The sequence below is a fragment of the Aplidium turbinatum genome, chromosome 2 (assembly GCF_918807975.1).
Source record: "Aplidium turbinatum chromosome 2, kaAplTurb1.1, whole genome shotgun sequence".
NCBI classification, from domain to species: Eukaryota; Metazoa; Chordata; class Ascidiacea; order Aplousobranchia; family Polyclinidae; genus Aplidium; species Aplidium turbinatum.
The window spans coordinates 29,149,438-29,176,182 of NC_137473.1; the positions used below are offsets into that span (position 1 = coordinate 29,149,438).

At 38.7% G+C, this 26,745-nt stretch overlaps 1 protein-coding gene across 1 annotated transcript in view; it reads left to right on the forward strand.

The window, feature by feature from the left end:
* Positions 1–4,225: 4,225 nt before the first annotated feature.
* The window catches only part of LOC145786190 (complement factor H-related protein 4-like), a 52,904-nt gene continuing 30,384 nt past the window's right edge, over positions 4,226–26,745 (forward strand). The window contains exons 1-3 of the mRNA XM_082597839.1: positions 4,226–4,494; positions 5,135–5,338; positions 24,711–24,890. Of these exons, the coding sequence (XP_082453965.1) occupies positions 4,251–4,494; positions 5,135–5,338; positions 24,711–24,890 (628 nt within the window). The 5' untranslated portion in view covers positions 4,226–4,250. The remainder of the gene's footprint in view (positions 4,495–5,134; positions 5,339–24,710; positions 24,891–26,745) is intronic.

A 26,745-nucleotide genomic window follows, 5' to 3' on the forward strand; every position in this document is an offset into this window, starting at 1 on the left:
CTCGTTTTTTTGTTTTCTTTGTTTTTTTACCTATTTTGACATAAAATGTCACAATATGTAGCAATTAAGGTAATACCATTGCAATAACACAACAGATTATTCATCTGAGGGGTCTGATCTTGCATAACTACTTCGTAGCAGACAAATAGACTCTTACTACATCAGATTTTTGTTAGTTTCATTAAATTTGTTCTTGTTCCCAAATAAAATAAGTTTTCATCTTTGCTGTTTGTTTTGCATCTTTCTCCTGCATTGCGGGAATATGAATAAAACTTTATACTTGTCAGGAAAAGTATTATGAAGCATTTATTCACTCTGTGAACACTGAGCATTGCTGAAAAACTCCACTTTAAAGGAAAAATTTCTTCATTCAGGGTTAGTAGTTACTAACAATAGCCAACGTGGGTGGTGGGTATTTGAAAGGAACATTAACGTAAACCTTTTCTGACAAATGCAATTACTTCTGACAGCTAAAAATATCAGTGATAAGATCTCTTGCATTATGTCACAAAGGATCTTCAAGAAGCATCAATGACAAAGTGTCTATGACCTTACAACACACGAAAGGAATACTTCTGTTTCAACATTTATAAAGCATATACATTGTTGCTAAGCTATCAGGTAAAAAATTGGCAATAGCTTGAAGCATTAGTAAATTACCACAAACAAGATAATGTGTGTTCTGAATACTGCCATCCAGTGGCGTAGCCAAAATTTTTTTGGGGGGTTTCAACCCCCCTTTTGGCACGCGTGTGACGTCACGATATTGAGAATGATGCTTTTAGTCTCTTTATGTCTCTAAAACAAAGTTTGCGTAATTTTAAACGAAACTGCATTAAACGAGCGAGTTTTGCCAATACCAAACATTCAAATATCAAATGAAAACATAGAGACTTAGCTTTATTTCCGAAAAATGCCGAAGAAAACATGATCTTATCCTTTTGCTATGCCACCGGACAGCACTATTTTACAGGAATATTCATACCCCCATTTTTGTTGAAAATGCTCTCAGAATGCACCAAATTCAAAGTAAAAATTTTCTAGGGGAGGCCCCTCAGACCCCCCACCGGTGGGTGTGGTCTTAGGCGAACACGCCGACGGGCTTCGCCCGCCGGCCTTCAAACCCCTCCCCCTTTTTCAAAATTTCTGGCTACGCCACTGCAGTGCCATATTGTTTTTGCCAAATTTTTGTCAACCCATTAAGTGTGTACAAGAATTACAAGTAGGCTACCGGTATACTAACACCGTAGGCTACCTTCCATAAAGGGCACTTCCATAAAAGGAAAAAGAAATTAACTCATCCACATTATGTCATGTATCAAATTGCATTAATTCTATGTTTGTCAGGTCATGGCCACCTGGAGATGCGGCCTGATTTGTCACATTTTGCAGATTTTGATTACAGCTACTGCTAGTGCTTGACTGAGTTTTTTTGAGATGCTTTTACTATTTGTGGTTTCCTAATGACATAAAACTTTTTTCTTGCCTTGGGGAAGCAGTAGCAAATGAAAAAAACTAAGTTGAAAAACGCAAAATCAGACTGTTATTGAAAATTAACAGTCTGACTAAAATCTTCGAAATCAAATTCTCTTTGTTTTTCTACATGTGAAGATGTTAAAACCTATTGTGTCATCTGGGGAAAAGAATAAAGAAAGCGTAAAAATCTAATTTTTAGAAAAAATTTATTTAAACATTTGCCCAAAGTTAGAAAAACCTGGAAATTTCTGCAAAATGTGACAAATCAGGCCGTATCTTTAGGTGGCCATGGTCAGGTCTACTGCCACAACAAATGCCTGAGAATGAAGAAGAAAGTGAAACAACGTAGGGCTATGCAGAAAAACATATGCTGCTGCTTCTTCGTCGTATGAGCTGTTCTTCTGGACTATATGTTTGGGCATGATGTCATCAGCCACTCGACAGTCTCGTCATCCAGGGCCTTCAGTCCAGGCGCTCCATGTGGTGGTTGATGGATTGGGCAGTCATGGACGACATGATCTACTGTCTGGTCTGTGGCGCCACACTCGCATCCCGGTGAGGAAGCCAGGCCCCATTTGCACATGTCTGAACGAAAGCGACCGACGCCGGTTCGTAGGCGGTTAAGTCGGACCCACGCAAGTCTTGCGAGGGACATTCCCGGAGGGTGGGGATCGACGTCGGGTAGGAAATCACGGAGTCGGGAGGTGTTGTTTTGCCACTCCATGTTCCATGTGTAGTTCGTCCAGTGTGCCGCACTTATTCCAAGATCTTCAACGTTGTTCAGAAGCTGTCGTGCGGCGGGCACAAATGGGCGTCTTGATTTCAGTCGCTGCTGTCCTCCAGGTAGGCGCTGAAATGTACTGTGGAGGAGGTGGTCGGGGTCCAGTGCGCGACGAGCAAGGGAAATCATGGCTCCTTTACGGCGAAGCTCAGCAGGTTGGATGCCTGCAAGGATGGGAAGGCAGTCCGTTGGAGTGGGACGCAGGCATCCAGTCACAGTGCGTAGTGCGTCATTGATGGCGGTGTCAGTGTGGCGGGTGTGAGAGCTGCGGCACCACACTGGTGCGCAGTACTCAGCAGTAGAATGGACAAGGGCCAAGGTAGCTGTGCGAAGGGTTTTCGCATCAGCTCCCCAACCGGAACCCGCCAGCCGCCTCAAAAGTGCAACGCGCGCAGATAGTTTTTTGCGCAGTGACTCCAGGTGTCGTCGGTACGTGAGTGACTTGTCCAGGGTTACGCCGAGGTAGGTGGATTCGGCGCAGTAGGGGAGGTGTTCGTCATCGGTGGTAATGTTGATCTCACGTTTTGCTTCCTTGTTGTTTAGGTGGAAGGCCGCCGACACTGTCTTTGCCTTGCTGAGCTGTAGCTTCCATTTCTGGAGATATGTTGATATAGTTGACATGTCCTGGCTTAGGTTCCTCTCCATTGACTGCCAATCTCCGGCTGGATGCAGGAGAGCCAGATCGTCTGCATAAGCATACTTCCTGGAGATGGTGTCAGGCAGGTCATAGATGTAAGTGTTAAAGAGGAGGGGAGCCAGGACAGAGCCCTGTGGGACGCCGTTCCTGAGTCGACGTAGTCTACTTCGTCGGCCGCTACCGGTGGAAAGGGTAAAGCTGCGGTTTTGCACAAGTTCCATAATCATATGGACCATGTGCCTGTCAGGAAGGAGACGCTTGGTGGCCAGGTGCTCGATGATGTTGAGCTTGCTGGCCGTGATGCCCTCGGTGTTCAGCTGCAGTACGGTGGGTCGTCGGTACTTTTCGACAGTGCGAGCACTGCCGTGCCCTGAAAAGGGCATTTTCCTACCCACCCGCGCTGAACAGTCTCATTAGCTGGCTGGCTCATATGCTGCTGCTGCTAAGCACAAACACTTAGGAATTTCAGCACACCAATAAAACCATTTTTACTAGTTTAATGCTTTTCAAGAGCACTATAATGAAACAAAGCTGCAAATTGTAAAAAAATTGCAATTTTTCCAGAAAAATATGAAAAAAACAAAAAAAACAATAAAAACAAAAAAACGCGTGTTTTTTAAAAAACGCTTTTTTTTTATTTACAACTCTAGTCGCAGACCACCTCAGTAGTCGTCAAGAACCACAGTTTGGAAAACTCTGCCCTGGAATATACCAACAAAAACAAAACTCTTTTAGCCGATGAAATAGCACACAGTGGGTACCCAAAGTAGACGACTTTGAACAACCAACTAATGAATAATAATGTTTCTACAGCTACACAAATGATTTATGGTACATAAAAAATTACAGAACAAAACTTTTACCGATTCCACGAACCGGGCTTTTTCAGGCTTTTGCATTTTATGTTAAACTTGGATTAAACCTTTCAATATTTGTCTGATGTCTTTGTGGCTTGTTGAGCGCTGGGAGAGATACTGCCCAGTGTACAGTAGCAGATGTTTTAAATTAACACACAGTAAATTTTGATGCAAAGCAAACATGCGAATAACTTGAAACAAACCTCCAAACTTCTCACGTTGCTTTGAAAAGTTTTTCTTTGTCTACAAAAGAAACAAACAAAAATATAATTCGAACCTAAGTAGTCTGGTAACCGAGTTTGGTAATGTCTTGAAGTTCTTTAAATTAACCACAACATTCTGTTACGCTTATGCATTTCAAAGATTAAAATAATAATAAACTGTTCGAAGTATTGCCTCTAGCATAAAAATTTACAGCTACATAAGAATCAAGTTGTACAAAAAATTCTCAAACTGCTTTTGCAATAACACAAATGGTTTCTATGTTTAGAGTTTGAGCATGAAACGAGTTTTATCTTCAGTTCTTTTGTTCGTATTACTTGGGATTTTGGTGGATGCTGTTTGGGGAAGATGTGGGCCACCCAATCAAAACTCCCAGGGGTCATACTCTCCAAAGAAGAGAAGTTACAGAACAGAAGAAAAAGTGACATACGAGTGCAATGATGGATATGAAATTCATGGTCATGAAGTTAGACAATGCTTGGAGACAAATTTCTGGACTGGTGAAGCTCCTTATTGTTGGAGTAAGTTTTTCAACATAAGCTATTTTTTTCGTCGCTGCTTATCGTACTTTCTGCTAGTCCAACATTTGTTGTAGTTTTTACGAAAGTACAGTCAATGTTAGCGATCTTTTTGCAGCTAGTAGTATAGTTCTGTTATTAGATTTGAAGCGGTCCAGAAAGCTATAATTTGTGTTAACTTTAATCTGAACAAGTCTTCACGTATTTTTTCATAATACAGATCTAATTTTACAAACAATTTATGTTTTGTAGTTTGCAGTAAACCCACATATGCAACAATGATTCCATAAAAATCGATGTTGCGGGCTATTAGGCCTACATATTAATTTTCCATCTTTAGGAAGTTGCCCGCATCAAAAATAGAAATCTTTTTAAAATGTCGGCTGCGTGATCAAGTGGTAACAACGTGTAACTTGCACTGGAAAGAGAGTTAGTTCGAGGCCCATAAACACAACGTTGCCTTTGCATGATATTCAATGATATCCTCAAGGCCAGCCACAAAGATTTTCTTATTTTTCTCCATATCTAATTATAACTGATCTTCGGCTAACAGATATTCTGTAGTAAAGCTTAGTATTTAACAAAAAGATTCACTGTTGAGCGCATCCCAATTCTGTAGACTGTAGCTATTGTATTTTTTTAGTTCCTTCGACCAACACAATTCCCTTTTTGACTTGCAAGCGTCCAACAAAACCAGCCAATGGGTACATTAAACCACGTAATAAGAAAATATTTACCTTTAATGAAAAAATAACGTACACTTGTGACGATGGCTACTGCATTGATGGAAAGCACGAGTCAACTTGCAGAATTTTATGGACTCCTCCTCCAACTTGTATTCGTTGCGGTAAGCGAAAGCAATTATTAAAGTAAATAACGAATCAATCAAATCGTAGGCTGGGATGAAAACAATGACAAAGACTAATGAAATTAAAACTTAAAAATTAAAAAATTGCTACGTTTTTTTCTTATAAGAATAGCACCAGATTGTGCATACTGTTTATTATTCAAAGTAGGCCTTGTGCATAATTTGAAAAGTAAAGTCATATATCATTGTACTAAATTCTGATAAGCGTGGAGGGAAGGCTCACTCAGTTTTCAATGACGTGCATGGTTATGGTTTTGTCTGAGTTCTCTTGAAATGATCATACGCATAAATTGGATTACAAGTTTTAACCAGGGCTGTGGAGTCGGAGAGATTTGGGCGTATCTGGAATCGGCCAGTTAGAAACCGAGGAGTCGAAGTCGTGCATTTTTCACCCGACTCCACAGTCTTGATGTTAACACATTTAGAGTACCGGTATCTCAGTTTTTTTTTTTTAACAAGTGCATTATATAGTTTTGTGTTTGACAGCATAATAATAAAATGTTGCTTGAACAATATTATTCTTTCTGCTAATTTGAAAAGTGGTACCGTATGCTCTGCAACTGTATGTCGCACCATGACAAAGTGGTTTAAAATGATTTTTAGTGAGACATTAGTGACTCACAGAAACTGTAACAATATTCTTCAGTTAGTCTTATTTTTAGATTAAGCTACTTTCAAAGCCAACCAACCAATTTTTTGTCTTCTGCATTTCAAGATTTCGTTACATTTTAGTCTGGGTGTGCTGTTGTATTTAATAAAAAGTTTGTAAATGTTTATTGAATAAAGAACGGTTGCTGATCACAGGAACTACGTAGGATAAGGCTCATAATTGTCAGGCTTACATAAATCTGTGTCAAATTTGAGAAACTGTACACTATGCAATTCGTTTGGCATAAAACCTTTCATAAAATATTTATTTGTAGTCTAGTCAAGTGATAGCCATGTTTTTTAGGATATCTAAAAGACTGATATTGCATAGACATATAGGTATTATTTGAAACATTTTTTTGGCTTTCTCAACTCGTAAGTATAATTTCGGACTAAAAATACTTAACTTTAAAATCCTGGCATGGGCATAATTGCATTACAATCATGATTTCAGCTGGATGCTACCAACCGCGTAATAGTAATTGGTCACAGCGGTAAACCATATATCTCCGTGGGAAAGTTGTAGGATAAAATTCCCAAATCCTTCGTCTGTATGCGATGACCGAAAAGAAACACACTTCTGAAAAAGTCTTTCACAAATTGTATTTCAAGAAAGCACAGCAACACGGGCTGTTAACACTTTCACTGCCACGCGTTTTTTGATGAAATTTTCAGGATTTAGCTTGAGCAAAGGCTTTGATTTTGAACTGCTGTATTTTGAGAACGGTAACTGCTAGAAAACAAATCAAAACATGAAAGTTGTTGCATTTTCAACAGTCTTTTACAATATGTTTACAAATTTTGTGCATTTTCTTTTGAAAATGCCTTAAATGACTAAAATTTATGACAAACTACAAAAAATCTGTGTTTTTTTGATTTTTTTTTCGCTTCCGTTTAGATATCTGAAAAAAATGTTCAAACTGCGATAAACTTCACCGGTAGATGTCAGGCAAGTACTACGCTTGCCGCACAAAGGTTGTCACGGCGATATTGACGCGCTTTGCGAAGAAAGAACTGGATATACTTCACTTTGCACAAAAAATGACAACTTTTTGTAAATAATTGATAATTGCAGGAAAAAGTTAAATACAAACCTAGTAATTTCTTTCAATTTTTAGACAATGCAAGTCTTCCTGTTTCTAAAACAGTCAGACTCATGCAGTTTGGCAAACAAAGACCAGATTTATGGTGATTGCAAACAGTGTGTATTTTTTAGAATTTTGTCTCTGGATATCCAGAGGTTGGACCAACGAAAAATTGTCACCCGAAACAGATTTCCAGATGAAGAACGGAAATTTCGTCTAGTGATTACCCAAAGCAGAACTGTTTAATATCTGACCAACTTTCACAGCGACAATCTACTGACAAAATTGACAAATTCAGGGGTGTGCAACCTTTATTCCAGGAGGGCCAGATATAAATAACTGGGTGAAACCGCGGGCCGCACATTTATTTAACATATGATTTCTAGTAGATGGCTAGATGCAGGTGCAAAAAAGTGTTTTTTTGTTATTTATGTTATTCTTATGGCATTATTAAGGGTTATATCCTTGCAGAAATAATAAGACGCATAAATTTCTGAAAAAAACTGCTATTCAAAATTCAAATTTATTGTCACACCATCTTTAAACGAGTTCAGTGAGAAGTTTGCAGCTGGCTTCTTTTCCCGACGGCTTTTTCCAAATTTACTTTAATGGAAATTTGGAAAAAGCCGCAATTCGAAGTCCATTTTCAAGTGTTCGTCTATCAGAACCGATTGATAGGGAGATTTCATGACGCCCATTTTAGAAAAAAATTGTTTGCACAAGTACGTTGCGCCAAAAGAGCCATTTTTGAAGCCATGAATTTTTTCAAATGTGGAAATTCATCTTGGTTGAGATGTTTTCGGTAAAAAATCCCCAAGATTCATTTCTAAATGCTTTACTCTCAAATCCGCTTTTTTTTGAAGATCAATCAGTTCAAGTTATGTCTGCTGGTGCTCTGTCAATGTTTGTGTTGAATGGCGAAGCAAATATACCAAACAAATGTTCATGAGATTTGAAGTCCTTGAAACGAGCCAAAAATTCATACAACAATTTTTCAAGCTGGTCTGCAAATTTAGTTTTCTTCTCAGGATGCATTCCTTAGTCTCTCAAAGTTAGAAAGTGGAAAAGATTTCCTGTCTGTACGTGAGCTTTCCAAGGTCGTAATTTTGTTCATAATGCCTTTTATATGACCATACATTTTTACGTTCCAAATAATTAAATACAATTGATTAGAAAGCTAAAACCTCAATTGCTAAGGTAACAGGGATCAGTTGTCAGTAGATGTTACAGAAAATATATTTCGCACTTATTCAGTGCATCGTCAGTTCTGATAAAGGGCAGTTAAAACCTACAAGTAATGTTTTAAACAACATTACAGTGACGCAATAATGCCAAAACATGAGCGTAAAAAATTGAAAAAGCAAAAGCGTAAATATTGAAAAAATGCTGAATGAAAACTAAACCAAGCCGGCAGTAAAGTAAATTACGTATGAAATATAAATTATAAACTAGAAATGATGAAAGAGCGATGAGCAAAGCCTGCAAATGTAGCGTTGTGACAAATTACGGCAAAGAAAATAAATTATATGCGGAACACGGCAGTCAAAGGCAGTGATAAACAAACTAAGTACAGCGATAAATAATTAAATGGAGCGTCTTGGAAAACACAAAATGTAGCGTTGTGGAAAAAAGAGTAGGCAAAGACGGCAGTGAATAATAAGGCAGTAAAATATTGAAAAAATACCAAAAAAGTAGTGGAGCGTCAAAAAATTAAACTTGTGGCAGAATTAATTTTTGGATATTTATTTTGGCATGTATCCTATGTATCCATTTATCTTCACAAGCATCTAGATTATCAATATTGGGTTGTTCAACAAATGTGACATTGTAGCATTGGGAAAGTTGTGGTTCAGTACTTAGATCATGAAATACAGCAAAATGTTTTAATAACGCAGCCCTGTCATTATTAGAGGAAAAATCGAAAGTGTTCCAAGTTGCACGATGGCCTGACCAGCGAACCGAAAATTTATTAACCGTCTGTCCAACATATTGTTCATGGCAAAGTAAACATGTTGCTACATAAATCCCATAATTGCTGCAATTGAGTTCCTGTTTTAACTTAAAAAGTCTTTGCGGAGTGCTCAATGTCGTTGTACGTGAAACCATTGACAAACGATGATGACCATGGTTACCATACAACGCACAGCGACCACAAGGGGCAGAATAACCTCTTTGTAGAACAGAAGATTGGATTTTTTTTGATAGATCTTTGTAGTTTGTAACATAATTTCCAATTGTTTTTGGCCTTGTGTATGTGATCATGACATCAGGTTTAAGTTCCTTTTCTTTTTCACTCATTTTTAATAAAGCTGGGAAAGCAGTAGCCCACATAGTCTTGCTGTTTTTCTTTTGAGGTTTTGGTGGCCTAAGTCTGTCAGTCCAAGTTGAAGCAATTTCAATCATGTCATTTGTCATCGCGATAGGGAAATCTGACCTAGTAGCTTTTTCTTTGAGTCTTGACAAGCTGGAAATGTAATGTTCATGGCACTCATTCAGAAGACGCATTCGAATGGCTTCTCCGTATAATATGGATTTGAAGGTGGATATAGGGTGGTACGACTTTCCATTTATGAAGCAACGATCTTTTGCTGTAGCTTTGACGAAATCTTCAGTGGTAAATTTAAATTTGTTGCCATGGGTGATGCAATGATTGACATCTAAAAATTCCACTGCGCCTGTCTCTTGAGAAGTATCAACCTGTCTGAATGTTAATTCAAGTCCAAATTTGGCTCCATTTAATTTAAAAATTAATTTAATTTAATGGAGCTTAAATTAAATTTCATTTAATTTAAGCTCCATTTAATTATTTATCGCTGTACTTAGTTTGTTTATCACTGCCTTTGACTGCCGTGTTCCGCATATAATTTATTTTCTTTGCCGTAATTTGTCACAACGCTACATTTGCAGGCTTTGCTCATCGCTCTTTCATCATTTCTAGTTTATAATTTATATTTCATACGTAATTTACTTTACTGCCGGCTTGGTTTAGTTTTCATTCAGCATTTTTTCAATATTTACGCTTTTGCTTTTTCAATTTTTTACGCTCATGTTTTGGCATTATTGCGTCACTGTAATGTTGTTTAAAACATTACTTGTAGGTTTTAACTGCCCTTTATCAGAACTGACGATGCACTGAATAAGTGCGAAATATATTTTCTGTAACATCTACTGACAACTGATCCCTGTTACCTTAGCAATTGAGGTTTTAGCTTTCTAGATATGGAACAGGGATCGTTTCAGAATAAGACTAGGTCAGAAAGCGAGGCAGACTCCGACGAAGCTCAGCATCAGCCAAGAGCAGTTAGCTACAATTGATTAGCGTAACAAAAGGTGCAAAATCGACAACAATCCACTCCACAATGAATTGTTCACCAGACTAAACTAATGTATAAACACGTTTAGCGGGCCGCACATAATTCGAAATTGGCACATCTTCGCGGGCCGCACAATTTTTCTTCGCGGGCCGCATTTGGCCTGCGAGCCGCACGTTGCACACCCCTGGATTGATTGCCAGATTTCAAACGCACATAACTTGTGTCTTATGACGTAACAGTGAGTTGGTCTGTTGCGTAATTTCACACGAGTTAAATCTGGCTTATGCAATATTTAATCACATTCAGCAATGTTCTAGCACAGGGGTTCCCAAACTTTGTGTTCATCGGTACCCTTTGGTCAATTTATAGATTCGCTCGTGTACCCCCAAATTTCCTCATATTTTTGGCTTTAGAAAGTTTAGATATTGCAACAAAGTAACAGTAGAGCTGCATTAGAAGACTGCATACATGATATTTTGTACCAATCAAAGCAAACAAAGTTATTCATAACAAGGTAATTCAAGGTTAAACAAACACTACAATCAATCAATCAAACAACAATATATCGCAGGGTTGTCAGATTAGTTGCAGTCTTCCCTTCCAGATTGCATGTCAGTTTGATTCTAATTATTCTAAAATTTATTCTAGACATTTCATTTTAAGTCTAAAACAAAATACCATTAAATACGCAGTGTACGTTGTAAATATATACGGTATACAAGTAGTGACAAGAATCTTCCTGTTGAAATGAAAATATCCCTGAGATAAGATGGTGCCAGCACATTTTTTTATGAAGTTTGTCGCCTTTGTTCGCCCCATTTTTATATCTGTGCCTGCGTACTTGTTGAAAAAGTTTGTCAAATGATTAGCAGTGTTAAACGATGTATCCTAACAAATGAACACAGCAAGTTAAAGAGCAACTGTTTTTTCTTTGTATCATTAGAATTCATGAAAAATGTACGTAGGGTTGCCTCCTGCTGAGAAACCTTGCCCAGTTTTTGCCCGTTCGTGTAAGAGCTACCTGCAAGTTACCAATAGCTGTTTATCTGCTAATAAATTTCATACGAATATTACCCTAAAAGTGTTTCCAGAAAGCACTATAATCCATTATTTGAGTGTAATTTTGCAAAAATTTTCCGGGGGGCATGACCTCGGACCCCCCTAGAATATGCGTACCTTCGGCACGTTATTACCCTCCACGAGTTTTATTGTTTCCCTTCAATGCCTTGCTCAACCCACCAGGATACGCCACTGCGTAGAGCTATATTCTTCCTACAATAAACTTCATGTAGTAGGCTACTCTTGGATTTTTGAACTTCTTATCTAACTTCTTCGATGCAACAAAATATGAAAATCAATAAATACCGTACTTAACAATAACTACGGTGTAACAACCTAAAAACATAACAGATTAAAACTAGTAAACTTAACATACATGGAAATATAACCCAGTGTTAGTGTGCGGAAAGTCCTGTCAGCTAACTTGGGTTGCGTCACATTTCTCACAGACAGGCGTTCGCGCCAGAGAGCGTGCAATTTAGCAACAAAGTTTCAAACAAAGAGACGGAACTAGTGCAGAAAGTTACGCGCACGCGTTGCAGCTACTAAATGCAATGAAAAGACAATTACCGAAACAATCTAGACTTGTCTAAACAATTCCAATTTGCTTGTAAAAATTATTCCAGATTCCAGACATTTTTTTTCCCTACTAGACAGTTCGTTTTGATTCCAGATCTGGAATCAATTATTCCAAACTGACAACCCTGATATATCGGCTAAATAAGCCCAGCAATCCTAGCTAATGTGATGGATGAGCCTGCTTTTCAGCAACAAGCTCATTAATACGCGGTGAAACATTAGCAACAGCACAACGAAGATCATGTTCAGGTGTTTTGAGCTGTGATCTGTTTTTTGATTTGATTCCAAGCAGCACTGAAAATGTTGACTCACACAACCATGTTGATAGAAACAACAACAATGCATGAATAGCAGGTTCCGCAATCTTTTTGTACGACTTGCACGTCGTAAATCACATCGTAGTTACTGTAGTTGTAGTTAAAGCTTCTACTGGGGTGAAAATGTGACTTACTAAGGAGTTCTTAATCTCAGGTCTTCAAATTATTAACATCATCAGGTGATAAAAAATATTTTAAGGCAGATTAGAAGTTATGGAAAGAATATCCTTATACTTAATCTAATGTATACCCCTTGAAAAGTCGAAATGTACTCCTGGGGGTACATGTACTCCAGTTTGGGAACCCCTGTTCTAGCAAGTGCTACTCAAACGCCGGTACGCGAGCACTTGGCTGCTGGTACGCGGTCAGTTAGGAGAAATTGTAAATTGAGTACGGTAATTTGTTTTATGTTGATTAGAACGGATTATAATAATTTTTAGGCATCGATAATGTTCAATCTGCTTTCCCAGCTATAGACTGTTTGGTGGCCCGCTACCATGACGACTTCCAGCTACGTCACAAAGAAATGTCATTTCGTAATTGTTATTCATTGTTTCAACAAAGTATCGCAATGTTCGATGCGAGATGATCATCCTTTTTGTGTCTTTGTGCTGTGTCCACGTGCTTGACTATACCTGCAGCGTCCAGTAACGAGTAGAGAAGTGAGAGGCTCAATCGATCGGCCACACTCTGAGTTCAAAATATCAGATGATTGTAGTGAGTTGAGCATGTTTTTACATAGATTTGTTAAAGCTATAAACCTTGTTCTTTTTTAGAAAGTGAGTTAGCCCTGTTAGCCCATATTAACCTATAAAAAGTATAGTTTCAGCTAAGTTTTACAAATGGCAAAGCGTGGTCCTATGGAGAAATATATGAAATAGAGACAATCAGTTTCAGACCTACATGATGCTTCTGATTCAAACAAAAGTAATGCTGGAAGCACTGAGGTGACTGCAGTGGCGTAGGAGCATATGCTGCCGCCCCTGGCTTTCATTGAAAATGCCGCCCTAACTAGACTGAAGCAAATTTTGAAATAGTTTCATGTTCAAGCAATCTTTTCAATAAAAATAATTACAAAAAATGTGCCGCGTCTCAGAAGTTCTATCTCTCTGTAGGTATCATGGCTGATACAGCCCTCGATGTACAATGATGTTCCAGTTTGATCGATCTCGTGCGTCTTGCCAAATTTTAGTAGGGTTCTTGATATGTGGTTGAAAATTGTGCAAAAATGTAAATCTTTGAGCTCCTCTTGACCGTTTTCCTAGTATTTTTCCACTTAAAGATAAATCTTCAAGTTCGCCTTTCCTTATGATGTGACCCAAGAACTTCAGTTGCCGCATTTCTATAGATCTCATTATCTGCTGCTCCTGGCCCATCTGTTGGAGAACTGCTCTGTTGGTTCGAAAAGCTGTCCATGGAATTTTGAGAATCCTTCGGTAAAACCACATTTCTGCAGCTTCAAGCTTTTTTCGTGTTTTTGCCGTTAACGTCCAGGTTTCACATCCGTACATCAAAATTGACCAAACAAAGCATTTTAACAAACGAATTTTTAAGGTTTTGGAGAGCTTTCGATCTTTAAAGATTTTTGCCATGGTGTTGAAACTTGATTTTGATAGTGCAATGTGTCGTCTAATTTCTTCTTCACATCGGGTGCTTGGATTCAGTATTGAGCCCAAATAATTGAATTTTTGAACCTGTTCAATTTTGTTATCATTGCAGTATACGCAAATTGTTGGTTCAGGAAGACGTTTCGAGACTGCCAGAGTTTTAGTTTTGTTAATGTTTATTTTTAGTCCATATTTTTCACTAGATGTTTGAACTGCATCTAGTAAAATTTGCAAACCACATTGCGACGTTGCAAGCAAGACTGTGTCATCTGCATATCGAATGTTATTTATAAGTTTTCCGTTTATATTAATTCCTTCATCAATATCTTCCAGTTCTCTAAGGATGAGTTCACTGTACAAATTGAAGAGATCTGGGCTCATGACACAGCCCTGTCGAACACCTCTTGATATTTCCATCCATTCAGTGATTCCATTGGGAAGCATGACAGCGGCTTGTTGCTTGTAGTATAGATTGTGTATCATACGGAAATCTTTATCATCAATCCCAATTCGTTTTAGTGATGAAAGAAGCTGGAAATGGCGTACTTTATCAAAAACTTTCTGATAATCTATGAAACACAGAAATACATCTTGTTGGTGTTGAATTGAACGTTCACACAGCATGCGAATTACAAAAATTGCATTTCTTGTTCCTCTGTCAGGCATGAATCCGTATTGGCAAGCAGATATTTCCGGTAAAATCTTTCTTCGTATTCTTTGGAGGACAATTTTCAAGAGCAGTTTTAATGTATGTGACATTAGACTTATCGTTCTGTGGTTTCCACACTCAAGTGTGTTTGGTTTTTTCGGAAGGGCAATAAAAAGAGATTTCAGCATATCCTTAGGTAATTCACCACTTTCATAAATGGTATTAATGAGATTCCACAACAAGCTTATTCCATCTTCTTTCAAGGCTATCAACATTTCCACCACAATTTCATCTGGGCCTGCTGCCTTGCCGGTTTTTGAATTATCTAAAGCCCACTGTACTTCTTCCTTTAATATTGGTGGTCCAGTTTCACAATTAATCATATTATTATCAATATCTTCTCTGTCATCTTGAAAAAGGTTAGTGATGTACTCTTCCCAATGTTTCTTCACATCTTTCGGTTCATAGAGAATTTTGCCATCAGAAGATCGAATCATGGACTTTTATTTAGAAGTCCATGATCGAATGCACTTCGAGGTTAATACAGGACCGGTTTTGGATATTAAGCGTATTGCCTTGAACAGTTCCTTCGGGCTGATGTCTTTGAGCCTTTCAATTTTTTCACACTTTTCTTCTAACCATTGTTCTTTTGCAGATTTGCACTTTTCTTGAATAGATTGATCAATTTTGTTATATTTTTCTCGGTTTGTTTTTGACTGTCTTCATTCTGACATAAGATTTTTTATTTCTTCTGTCATCCAGTGAGGCTGTTTAGTTCGTCTGGTTTCTTTTGGTATAATTTTATCTGCTGCTGTTAGAATACTTGTTTTGAGATTGTCCCACTGATTATCTACTGTTTCTTTCTTTTGGTTAGCTGGGAGATTATCCAGGACAGCATGGCAAAAATCTATTTTTGTTATAGGGTCTTTCAGAGCAGTTAACAAATATTTCGGTTTGCATTTCGGTTGTTTTAAAGTGTTTAAACGAATTTTAATTGTTGCAATTACAGGGTTATGATCACTGCTTGCATCAGCACCTGGGTCCTGGATAGGCTCTTGCATTAGAAATGGAAGACCTATATCTTTCATTTATCATAATGTAGTGAATTTGATTTCTTGATCGGTCACCAGGACTTGTCTAAGTATATCGACGCCGAGGGTGTGCTGCAAACCATGTGTTCATAACAGCAAGCTTTTTTCTTTCACACCAGTCAATGAGCATCTCACCGCGATCGTTTTGTGATCCAAGGCCGTGAGGTCCAACAGTTTTTCCATGTTTGTTGCAGCCAACTTTAGCATTAAAACCACCCATCACAATATTCACTTCCTGTGGTTTACATTCTTTGTACAGTTCATCCAGTGAGTCGTAGAAATCACCAATTTCCGAGTCATCTGCATCCGTTGTTGGTGCATAAGCAACTATCAGATTGATATTGAATAGACTTTTGAAAGGCTTTCAGTTTTACGAGAAGCAAACGGTCAGATTTAGGCCAACTACCCAATATTGATTTAGAAAGTTGTTTGTCAATAATCACAGCAACACCTCTTTGATGTTCATTACCTCCAGAATATATAGTTGTTTTATCGTCTTTCATGAATTGACCAGTTTTTGTCCATCTTACTTCGCAAAGACCCAAGCAGTTCATTCTCATTCTGTCCATTTCTAGCATAATATTGTCCAGTTTTCCTTGTTGGTAAAGTGTTCGTACATTCCATATGGCAATTCTTTGAGTTCGTTGTCGGAATATTTTTGCATTAATTACAGTTGTTGAATGACGATCGAAGGAGCCCTGCAATTGATGACTCCGACTACCAGACGAGGGGCTCTGGTTTCTAGAACTCGGAGACCCATTTACGCCGTTTCTCGTATTTTTGTTAAACTTTTGCATCATTGTAGACTTGGCCATAGTACTGAAGTAGGTAGGCCAGTTCCTTTCTTCAGCGCCTCTGTGTTTAGTCAGCCGCACTGCTTCCAGCCGCACCACGAGGAGGTACACAGATGACTTGGTGCCAACAACGGTCACCCGCGTCTCAGAAGTTCTATATTGCTTGAGAAAGAAGCCTCACTGTCTCAGCGTTAAGGCCAAAAATAAAAGACAAAAAATGAACAACAAATATATTAGGCAAATAAAAGATCAATAGCCGCCTCAAATTTGAACTGTTCGAGCTTTCGCCGAAGCAAAATCAGCGATAATATCTTCAAAATCAAGTTTTTGAACGTAGTCTCTTTCTATAGAAAGAATCGATAAAGCTGATAGCCGATCATCATTCATGGTACAACGTAAATACGACTTTATCATTTTGAGCTTTGAGAAACTCCTCTCACAGCTCGCAATTGAAACACTAATGGTAAGATAAAGTTTCAGACACAAGCATAAATATGGTGTCGAATCAAGTAGGTGTGATTTAGCTAACCACCGTAAAAAATACAATCAAACGTGGTTATCATTTTCTTGTTTTACTTTTTATTTATTATTGCATTACTTCATTTCTCGTGCTGTGTGCACTGCGCAGCCTCATTTTGCCGCCCCCTAACAGCCTGCCGCCCCTGGCGCAGAGCCAGAACCGCCAAGTGGCTGCTACGCCACTGGGTGACTGAGGTGTTGACTGTAAAAAGAAGTCGTTCAACATTTGTTCGAAAATATGATTCATCGTATTTAAACTTTGGCCTCATTGGCGCAGATGAGGCAGGTGTACAGAAACCGCAATGTGTTGTTTGTGGAGTTGTACTTAGCAATAACTCAATGAAACCTTCAAATTTAAAGAGACACTTAGCCTACATTCAAACATAAAGATTATTGTTCTAAGCCGAAAGAGTTTTTTGAAAGGAAATGAAATGAATTAAAAAGTGCACAAAAACAGATGTACGGTGTGACTCATGTAAATACTAAAGCGTTACGTGCATCTTATAAAGTGGCGCTAAGAATGGCAAAAGCTCAAAAACCGTACAGTGTTGATGAGACATTAGTACAAGGCTGCATTCAAGACGTTTGTTTAGAAGTAGTCTACTTGGTGAGGCAGCAGCTGCAAAGGCTGCAAAAGTTCCTCTTTCAAACCACACTATTGCTCGATGAACTGCTGATTTGACTGATAATATAGAAATTCCAGCGCCGGATTAACTATAGTAGCAGATGTAGCAGCTGCTACGGGCCCCGCGCTTTACAAGGCCCGTGCTTGGCGAGTAAAACATTTTTTTTTTGCAAAAAATGTCGAACATGGCAAGTAATTTTTGGCCTGAAAACTGGAATGGCATAAGAGAACATTATTGTAGGATTAAATTACTATAGTTCCAACGTCTTGTCCCTTCCTAATTACTCTGAACTTAAAAAACCGGTAATTTCTGCTGGAGGCAACTGGCTGTTCGAGTGTGCGATTTTAAGGTTTATAGTTGTTTCACTTGTTTGTGTAAATAGTTTCTTTTGTATTGGAAGAGGCAAAGACATTTGATTTGAACAGGATTTAGCCTATTGCTTTTGAGAGAAAATTGTAAGTAAATTCTAACTAGCTATTTCGTGCCAACACATCAAGATGCATACGAATCAGGGAAAAGGGCACACTTCCTACTTATCAAAAACCGTTTGCGAAGAGGGCGTCAACATTATTGGGAAAAGCAGCTGAAGATATAATCGTCAGTGAACTAAAAGAAGCTAAATACTTTTCCATATCACTAGATTCAACCCCGGACATTACTCACACGGACCAGCTTTGTTTCACGGTAAGATATGTCAAGCCAACAGGGCCAGTGGAAAAGTTTCTGGCACTACTGCCAATGGAAGACCATACTGCTCAGCAGATTTTCGACAGCCTGGTAGGCTACTCATTCGTTGAATTTAGTTGGTGTATGCGCTGCACAATCGTGTCCAGAAACAGTTCAGTTCTTTGACTTCGTTGAAAATATCTATGTATTCTTTGCTGCTTCAACACACCGGTGGTCTGTTCTGGAGTTTTCAGATGGTGGGGTGCTAAAAAGGCTCTCTGCAACACGATGGTCCGCAAGAGCAGATACCATTAAGGTTAAGAACGTTTTCCTTTCATAAAGGAGGCACTGGAAATACTGCGAATGACCAAGGGCAAAAGGCAGAATGTCAAAAGCAGGCAAATGGAATCCCCGAGAAAATGGAGTTGCTCGAAACTGGAATCTTAGTGGTTTTTTGGAATAGCTTACTCGATTGCTTCCAGGCAAATCAAGCCTCTCTTCAAGCAAAGCAGCAAAATCTCAACATTGCTTCAGCGTTGTGTGCCTCTTTGGTAGGATCTCTACAGACTTTCAGAAAACAATTCGCTAAGTTTGAGTCAGAGGCGCAGAAGCTGACTCAAGTGCCGGATTACCGACCAACAAGCACAAAAGAATTGTCCGAAATCGAAGGCGCGATGAGGATGTAGGCAGCCGCCGTTCAGTTCCAGATGCAATGGAATCAATCACCTAAAGACAGATTCCGGGTGGAAGTTTTCCTTGCAGTATTGGACTGCCTACAATCTGCGCTGGAGCAACGTCGCAAGGCATACACCCAACTGAACACACGGTTTAGTTTTTTGCGAAATCTGCATGACCGAACACCTGCGCAGATCCAAGAAAGTGCTGACAGACTTTAGGAAGCATATTCCTAGGAATTGGAAGACGGATTGAAAGATGAAGTACCTCAGTTTTCAGAAGTCGTAAAGCACATTGCTATTAATTACTCCTCTCCAGAACTCAACTATTTCACTTTGATTAAAGAAAACAATATTGACACCACGTTCCCTAACATTGACAGTTTGTTGCGCATTTATCTATGTATGATGGTAGGCTAACTAATTGTACTGGAGAGAGATCATTTTCAAAATTGAAGTTGATTAAAACTATCTGCGAAACACGGTGGGGCAAGAGCGGCTACACTATGTAACTCTTACGTTAGACTTTTGTTATTTTTGTTGTTGTAGAACAGTGGTTCTCAAACTTTTTCAAAAAATTGTTTGAACGGTCCCCTTGCTATTTTTTCAAGGACTCACGGTCCATTAAAAACTTAAGGCAAAAAACGGCAAATAATAATTTATTTGTTAAATGCAATTAAAAATGCACACGTCAATAAAATGGGTGCACCTGCTTGGGTGTTATCAGTTCTATGTTAGGTTCCGTTTGGTTCAATATGATCTTGATATCATGCATTACATCCAACATGTTTTGAGCTAAGTATCAATGTGACATTGTGTGTCTTAGTCACTAAGTATTGTGATTGTCTTAGTCTGTGAGTGTCTTAGTCATAACGCATTGTGTTGTTCTCAATTACCGCACAGTGGAAGTTGAGCCTGTTTTTCCGCCATCTTGGATTTCGTTTCCTGGCCTGTAAAGTTATAGATGGCCTTGGTCACAAAAACAAAAATCGACCACATTTAATAGTAATAGCCTACATTACTGCATCAATGAGATTTCTGTTGCTGTTTTTCAGAGACCAATAGTGAGATTCGAGGCTTTGTCTCGGAAACAGCAATTCTCATGTCATTTTCTCATGCAAGCCGGTTTCGTTTTTTTGCTTTAACATCCACCAGAATAGAAAACGCTTGTTCACATAAATAAGTGGTTACGAATGGCATGAGAACTTCAACGGCAACTTTTGTAATAAAAAGATAACTTTCCATTTGTTGGCACCAAAACGTTTGAAGATTTGTTGCATTGAAGCTTCTTTTTTGCACCTCGCTTTCTTGAAGCTCGATAGTGTCATCCAAGTATGAACTGTTTATATCTGTTGTTGAAGTATCATAAGCAAATGTTTGACGTATCTATGCTGGATATTGCGTTTGCTCAAGAAAGTAGTTTTGAAATGAATTTTGCAACTTCTGCAAATGCTCAGTAAATACTGGCTTAAGCCTCCGAACTTATGCAACTTCGCCATTAATTCTTCTTCTTCAATTGCCTTGCCTGAACCAGGCATCGACGCCTCAGATAAATAATTAGACCAAATGTTCCTATTATATGTTGCATGGATAATTGTTTCTGTTTTGTCGTTAAATTGTTCCAGATGTGTTTGTCTTTGTCTGCCAGGTGCCCGCTTTCCAAAAATTTTACCAGTTAAAGAGAGATGCTCCAGTTTTTGCTTTCTTATTACATGGCCGAGAAATTTATATTGTCTGGTTTTCATACTTTTTAACAGAGTTCTGGTTTGGTTCACTTGGTGTAGAATTTCTTTATTTGTTTTCTTTGCCAGCCATGAAATGCGTTGCATTCTACGGAAGCACCACATTTCAAAAGCATTAATCTTTTCTGCCATTTTTGTTGAAATATTCCAGGTTTCAGAGTTGTAATGAAAAACAGGATAAATATAGCATTTTAAAACTCTAGATCTTGTTTTGAAAGAGATATTTTTATTGCAAAGAATTGGTTTCATTTGTTGGAAGCTTGCTTTTGCTTGGGCTGTTCTTATGTTGAGCTCTGTTTCGTCTCTTGCATCCCAATTCACCATAGTACCAAGGTATTTGAATTTTTGGACCTGTTTAAGAATTGTTCCATTAACTGATAAATTACAAATAGGAGTTTCGGTTGCTTTTTTCTTTGTTATGACCATTGTTTCTGTTTTCTTTTTATTTAATTCCATGCCAAATATCTTGCTTATCGTACACACAATATCTAATATGTTCTGCAGTTTTACGTCCGAGTCGGCTATCAAAACGGTGTCGTCAGCATATCGTATGTGGTTAATGTTGTTTCCTCCAATACTAATACCTCTTTCATCTATTTGAATTTTTGCTCATAGATTCTATTTGAATAAGGCACTAATGATGCTCTACAATTAGAGCGAAATGCATATGCCAATAGGGCTCTGCTGATTTTCCATGTATTTTGTAATAAAGAATGATTACCTCTTTCATCTTCAATATGTCTTAAAATTATTTCGCTGTATAATGAGAAAAGCTCAGGTGATAGCACACAACCTTGTCTTACTCCTTTCTGAATGGGCGTGTAGTCACTGCAGTCATCATTTATCCTGATAGCAGCTGATTGTTCGTAATAATTGCTTTGTAATAATTGTAATAATTGTTCGTAATAATTGCCATTAATTGCTGTATCGAAACTACTTAATTACTACCTCGTCCAGACGTGGAAAGTTAGTGAAGTTGTTATTTTCCAATCGCTGCTACTACAACTGCAATTTCCTCTGTAAAGCATTTGCTCTTCAGCTTCTAAGTTATTACATTTTGATCACTCAAACACATTTTTCCGTCAAACACACAGATGTTTATTTGCCACCACGTAAGCCGCAGTCAAGTTTCGGCTGGACAATATTTTCCAAAAATACTCGCAGTAGGACGTGTGTTAATGTTTCAGAGGACGTTTACGCCGAACCCCTGAAACAGCTTCATTGAACTCCAGGGGTTCGATCGAACCCTGGATAAGAACCACTGTTCTAGGATGTGAATGATGCAATATTTCATAATTCTGGCTGATGTAACATTTCCTCGGTACTACGACAGTTTATCGAACGACTATTGATCGAACGACAGCTTATCGAAACGACAGTTTATCGAACGACAATTAAACGAACGACAGTTTATCGAAACGACTGTTCACCGAACAACAATTTATCGAACGACAGTTTATCGAAACGACTGTTCACCGAACAACAATTTATCGAACGACAGTGCATCGAACGACTATTGATCGAATGACAGTTTATCGAAACGACAGTTTATCGGACGACAATTAATCGAACGACAGTTTATCGAAACGACAGTTTATCGAAACGACTGTTCACCGAACAACAATTTATCGAACGACAGTTTATCGAAAACCTAACCCCTAACCTACAACCTAACCCTAACCCCTAATCTTAACCCTAACCCCTAACCCTAACCCTAATCCTAACCCTAACCCTAACCCCTAACCCTGACCCCTAACCCTAACCCTAACCCCTAACCCCTAACCCCTATAACCCTAACCACTAACCACAACCCCTAACCACTAACCCCTAACCACTAACCACATCCCCTAACCACTAACCCCTAACCCCTAATCCTAACCCTAACCCCTAACCCCTAACCCTGACCCCTAACCTTAACCCCTAACCCTAACCCCTAACCACTAACCACAACCCCTAACTCCTAACCCTAATCGTAACCCTAACACCTAACCTCTAACCCCTAACCCCTAACCACTAACCCTAACTCCTAACCCTAACCCTTAACTCCTAACCCCTAACCCTTAACCCTTAACCCCTAACCCTTAACCCCTAACCCCTGAGTATTCCATTGCGTATGTGCTTCGTCGTTCGATAAACTGTCGTTTCGATAAACTGTCGTTCGATGAACTGTCGTTTCGATAAACAGTCGTTTCGATGAACTGTCGTTTCGATGAACTGTCGTTCGATAAATTGTCGTTCGATAAACTGTCGCGTCACGCATTTCCTCGTTTGCAGAAATATTCTGTGACGTCAGAAGCTAGGTACATTTTAACGGTTTTAAGTTTGATCTTGTGGAACGATTGTCTGTAACAGTAATCAGCAGGTCGCTGCAGCAGATGAGGTCCATTACAGTATATAAATCAGCTGGTTGCACTTGCAGTCATGCAAGTTATGCACGTTAGAAGCTAAACTAATTGAATGTTTCGCCGTGGCCAGCTTGGCCTAGCCTAAAGGGTTAGGGCTAAAGAATAGTAGGCTACTTTTGATGGAATGGATTCGATTCCCATCTTTGCTATTGTAATATTGGAAACGTGCCTTTAAACTTTTAATTTTGTTGAGAACATTACAGCCGTTAGCCTACTCTTTTTTCTTTTTTAATTAACAAACATAGTTCAAAGCAAGATGTTTAAAGCGTTAGGTCAAAACAAGGTCTTCTGCCATATAGTCTGTCCATCTTCTTTTCGGCCTTTCTTGCCTTCTTTTCCCAAATTTCTCTCGTCTCATTAGTCTTCCGACATAACCACCATCTCTCCGTAAAACGTGTCTCAACAAATTGAAACTGGGATGTGTCTCTCGGAGCTTATCATTCCTCCGACTTGCAGTCTTTTTCTAATAAGTTTATTGCTTCAAAATACTGTCTCTAGTGAAGGAATTCATATTTCTAGGCTCTAAAATAAGCTGGGACTCTAATACCTCACCAGAGATAAGGAGAAGAATAGCGCTGGGAAGAAATGCATTTGTTGGAATGAATAGCATTTGGAAGAGCAAGTATGTAAAATTGGAAGCAAAAAGGAAGCTGATCAAAACTATTACATTCCTAATTGCAACCTTGGATGCGAAACATGGACAATGAACAAAACAGACAGAAGAAAGATTGACGCATTTGAATTGTGGTGTCGGAGAAGGTTACTGCGTGTTCCTTGGACAACCAAAGTAACAAATGAAAAAATTCTCGAACTGATTAAACCGGACATATCCCTAGAATCGTCAGGCAGAAAGGATAAGATCATGCTTTCTTTGGCATTTTTCGGAAATAAAGTTATGTCTCTATGTTGTCTGGATGCAACCTTTTTCGTCCCCTGAAAAGTTCATACCCCGATTTCGTACACTGAAATCTTGTACCGGTAACAAAATCAAATTTCGACCTATTTCGTCTCCTGAAAAGATCGAGAGAAATTTTGAAATATTTGCGGCAACTCCGATCAGCTACTTCGGCTCTGTTGTTTTTTTTGTCGATCTTTTAAGGGTACGAAATGTTCAAGAGACGAAAAAGGTTGCACCCATTGAATCTATGTTTCTTGTTGCTAATTCGTTTGTTGAATTTTTGCATTGGAAATGACAAAAACTACAAAATTACCGCATTTTCTGAGTAAATTGCGGGGCCCCTAATTTGCGAGCCCAGTGCGATCGCACGGTTTGCACAACCCAAAGACCGGCACTGCCGAGAGTCGTAAACGACTGAACGGTTGATGAAGAAGAAGACTGTCTCTAGTGAAAAATATCAATGTCAATGACATGACAACACATGTGCTAACCAAAAAGTGTTGTTTCTAGTCGTCCTTTTTTACTTAGTGCAAATTGGTGAGAGCTCTGTCTATATTATAGTGTCACCTGTGGCGTTTTCTTTAATTTCGTTTATAATAATATTTCAAAGTGTACGCCAGCCTTTTATAAAGTTCTGTATCACAAAATATGTAGCATATTGTATTGCATACTTTTCAGCTGGATGCTACCGACCAGATAATCCTCAGTTCGGTTCAGTTCATTCTGAAGTTGACGACCAGACACAGTTTCCAATAGATGAATGGGTGATATATCGATGTGATGAAGGATATATCTTGGAAGGCGATTCAAGTGTTTATTGCAGAAGCAGTGGATGGTCTCATGTTCCTGTTTGTGTTCGTAAGTAGACTTTCTTGTGCCGTGTTGCAATTTTTCATTTCTAGAAGAAGAGGCTGATAACAGGATTGTCTGCCACATTAACGATATGTTGCGAAGTGGTTTGTCAACAATATGTGTACGCAAGGGCGTCCGCACGTAGGGGCAAATGGGGTCAGCTGATCCCCCCTGGAAAATTGTTGGATAAAAAATGAAAAAGCGAGTACATGCAAAAATAGGCAATTTTCTGAAAGGGGGGGAGAGGTGAAGGTGATACGAGTGATGACTGGCTGGTCAAGCTCTCCGATTATGATCATCACCCTTTTTCGGGAGTATCCCACTTCCTCTAACTTATCAATTCACGAAGATACCTACGAGCTACCCGTAATCGCAAAATTCGACAACTTGAGTTCCTGTACTCTCAGAACCACATTACTAGTGCGGGCACTGGCTTTATCTCACATAAATCTGAAGAAGGATGATTCACAGTTTCAGATAAAATCATCTCGTATTTCGTGAATTCAATGAAGCTGCTCATAACTTTTTTCTGTGTATGGTTTTAAAGATTATAGACTCCCAAATACCATCGCGTAATTGAAATGTTTCTTTTTCTCTGTTCTTACCTTCCTTTACTATCTCTTCTTGGAACTACTAGCAGTCGGTCGCTGGCTCGCTACGGAAATCACACAATTATGACAAAACAAAGTACATTATTACCCCAAATATATATATTACACCTTACAAAAGGTTCACTTAAGCACGATAATAGTGGGATCCAGGCCGGATAGCGACTGTCAAAACAGCGACTGTCATAATGGCGACTTCATAATAGCGACGTAATGAAGTGAGCGACATTCCAAACAGCGATTGTATAAATGCCGACTGCATTAAAACAGCGACTGTTATGATAGCGACTTAACACTTTGAGTGGGCATATTTTTGAATTTTATTTATTGTAGGCGCCCATGCCAGTCAGCAGGTTTTGACTTGGAGGCCAAATTGGGTGGTTCTGTATGGCACCAGCTTGACAATGATTGCCTAGTCTAGTTGATCTGTGATAAAGTTTGTAAAGTATTTTTTATCATGTCAATTACCTTTTAGGGTAGTTTTAGTTTACAAGTTTACAGTTAGAATTAGTAGGCTAAGGTATTGGAAGTACAGATGCTCAGCTTCTTGGTCAAAAACGTCATGAGTCAGAATCGACCAAATATAGGGTGAAGTGTGTGAATACCATCCAGGCAAAAGCTGTTTTATGCCTTTGCTGCTGTAACTTTCATTTGCTATTTTGTCATCTTAAACCTTAACTTGTAGGGTTAGAAAATAGCAAAGCAAAGGTAAAGTAGTGAAGGCACTATATTAGGGTTGCCATACCGTCCGGAAAATTCCGGACATGTCCGGAATTTAGGGTTAAATTTTGCGTCCGGGAGGAATTTAAAAAAACGCTCAAATGTCCGGAATTTTATGATGGGCGTTTTGGGGGAATATAAGATATATCAATATTTTTCTATTTACACAATTAAAACTGAACAACTGAAAGAATGCTGTGAATTTGCAAATTGTAAATACAAGAGACTTCTCTCTCATAGCAAGACTCGCTGGCTCTCCTTGTTTCCTGGAATTTCAAGATTGTTAGAAATGTTTTCACCCCTGAAGTCCTACTTTTTGTCACAAGAACATCCACCAATAGTTATTGAACGGTTCTTTGAGAATGAAATGAGCGAATTATACTTTTGGCATATGAACTCATTAATGTCCGTGTTTCATGGACGTATTCAAGTAGTTGAGAGAGAAAACAATTCCGTTGCAGAAGTACTAGAAAATTTGGAGCTGGTTCATAATGTGCTTGTGGAAAGGAAGAATGAAAACTTTATGTCCTTGA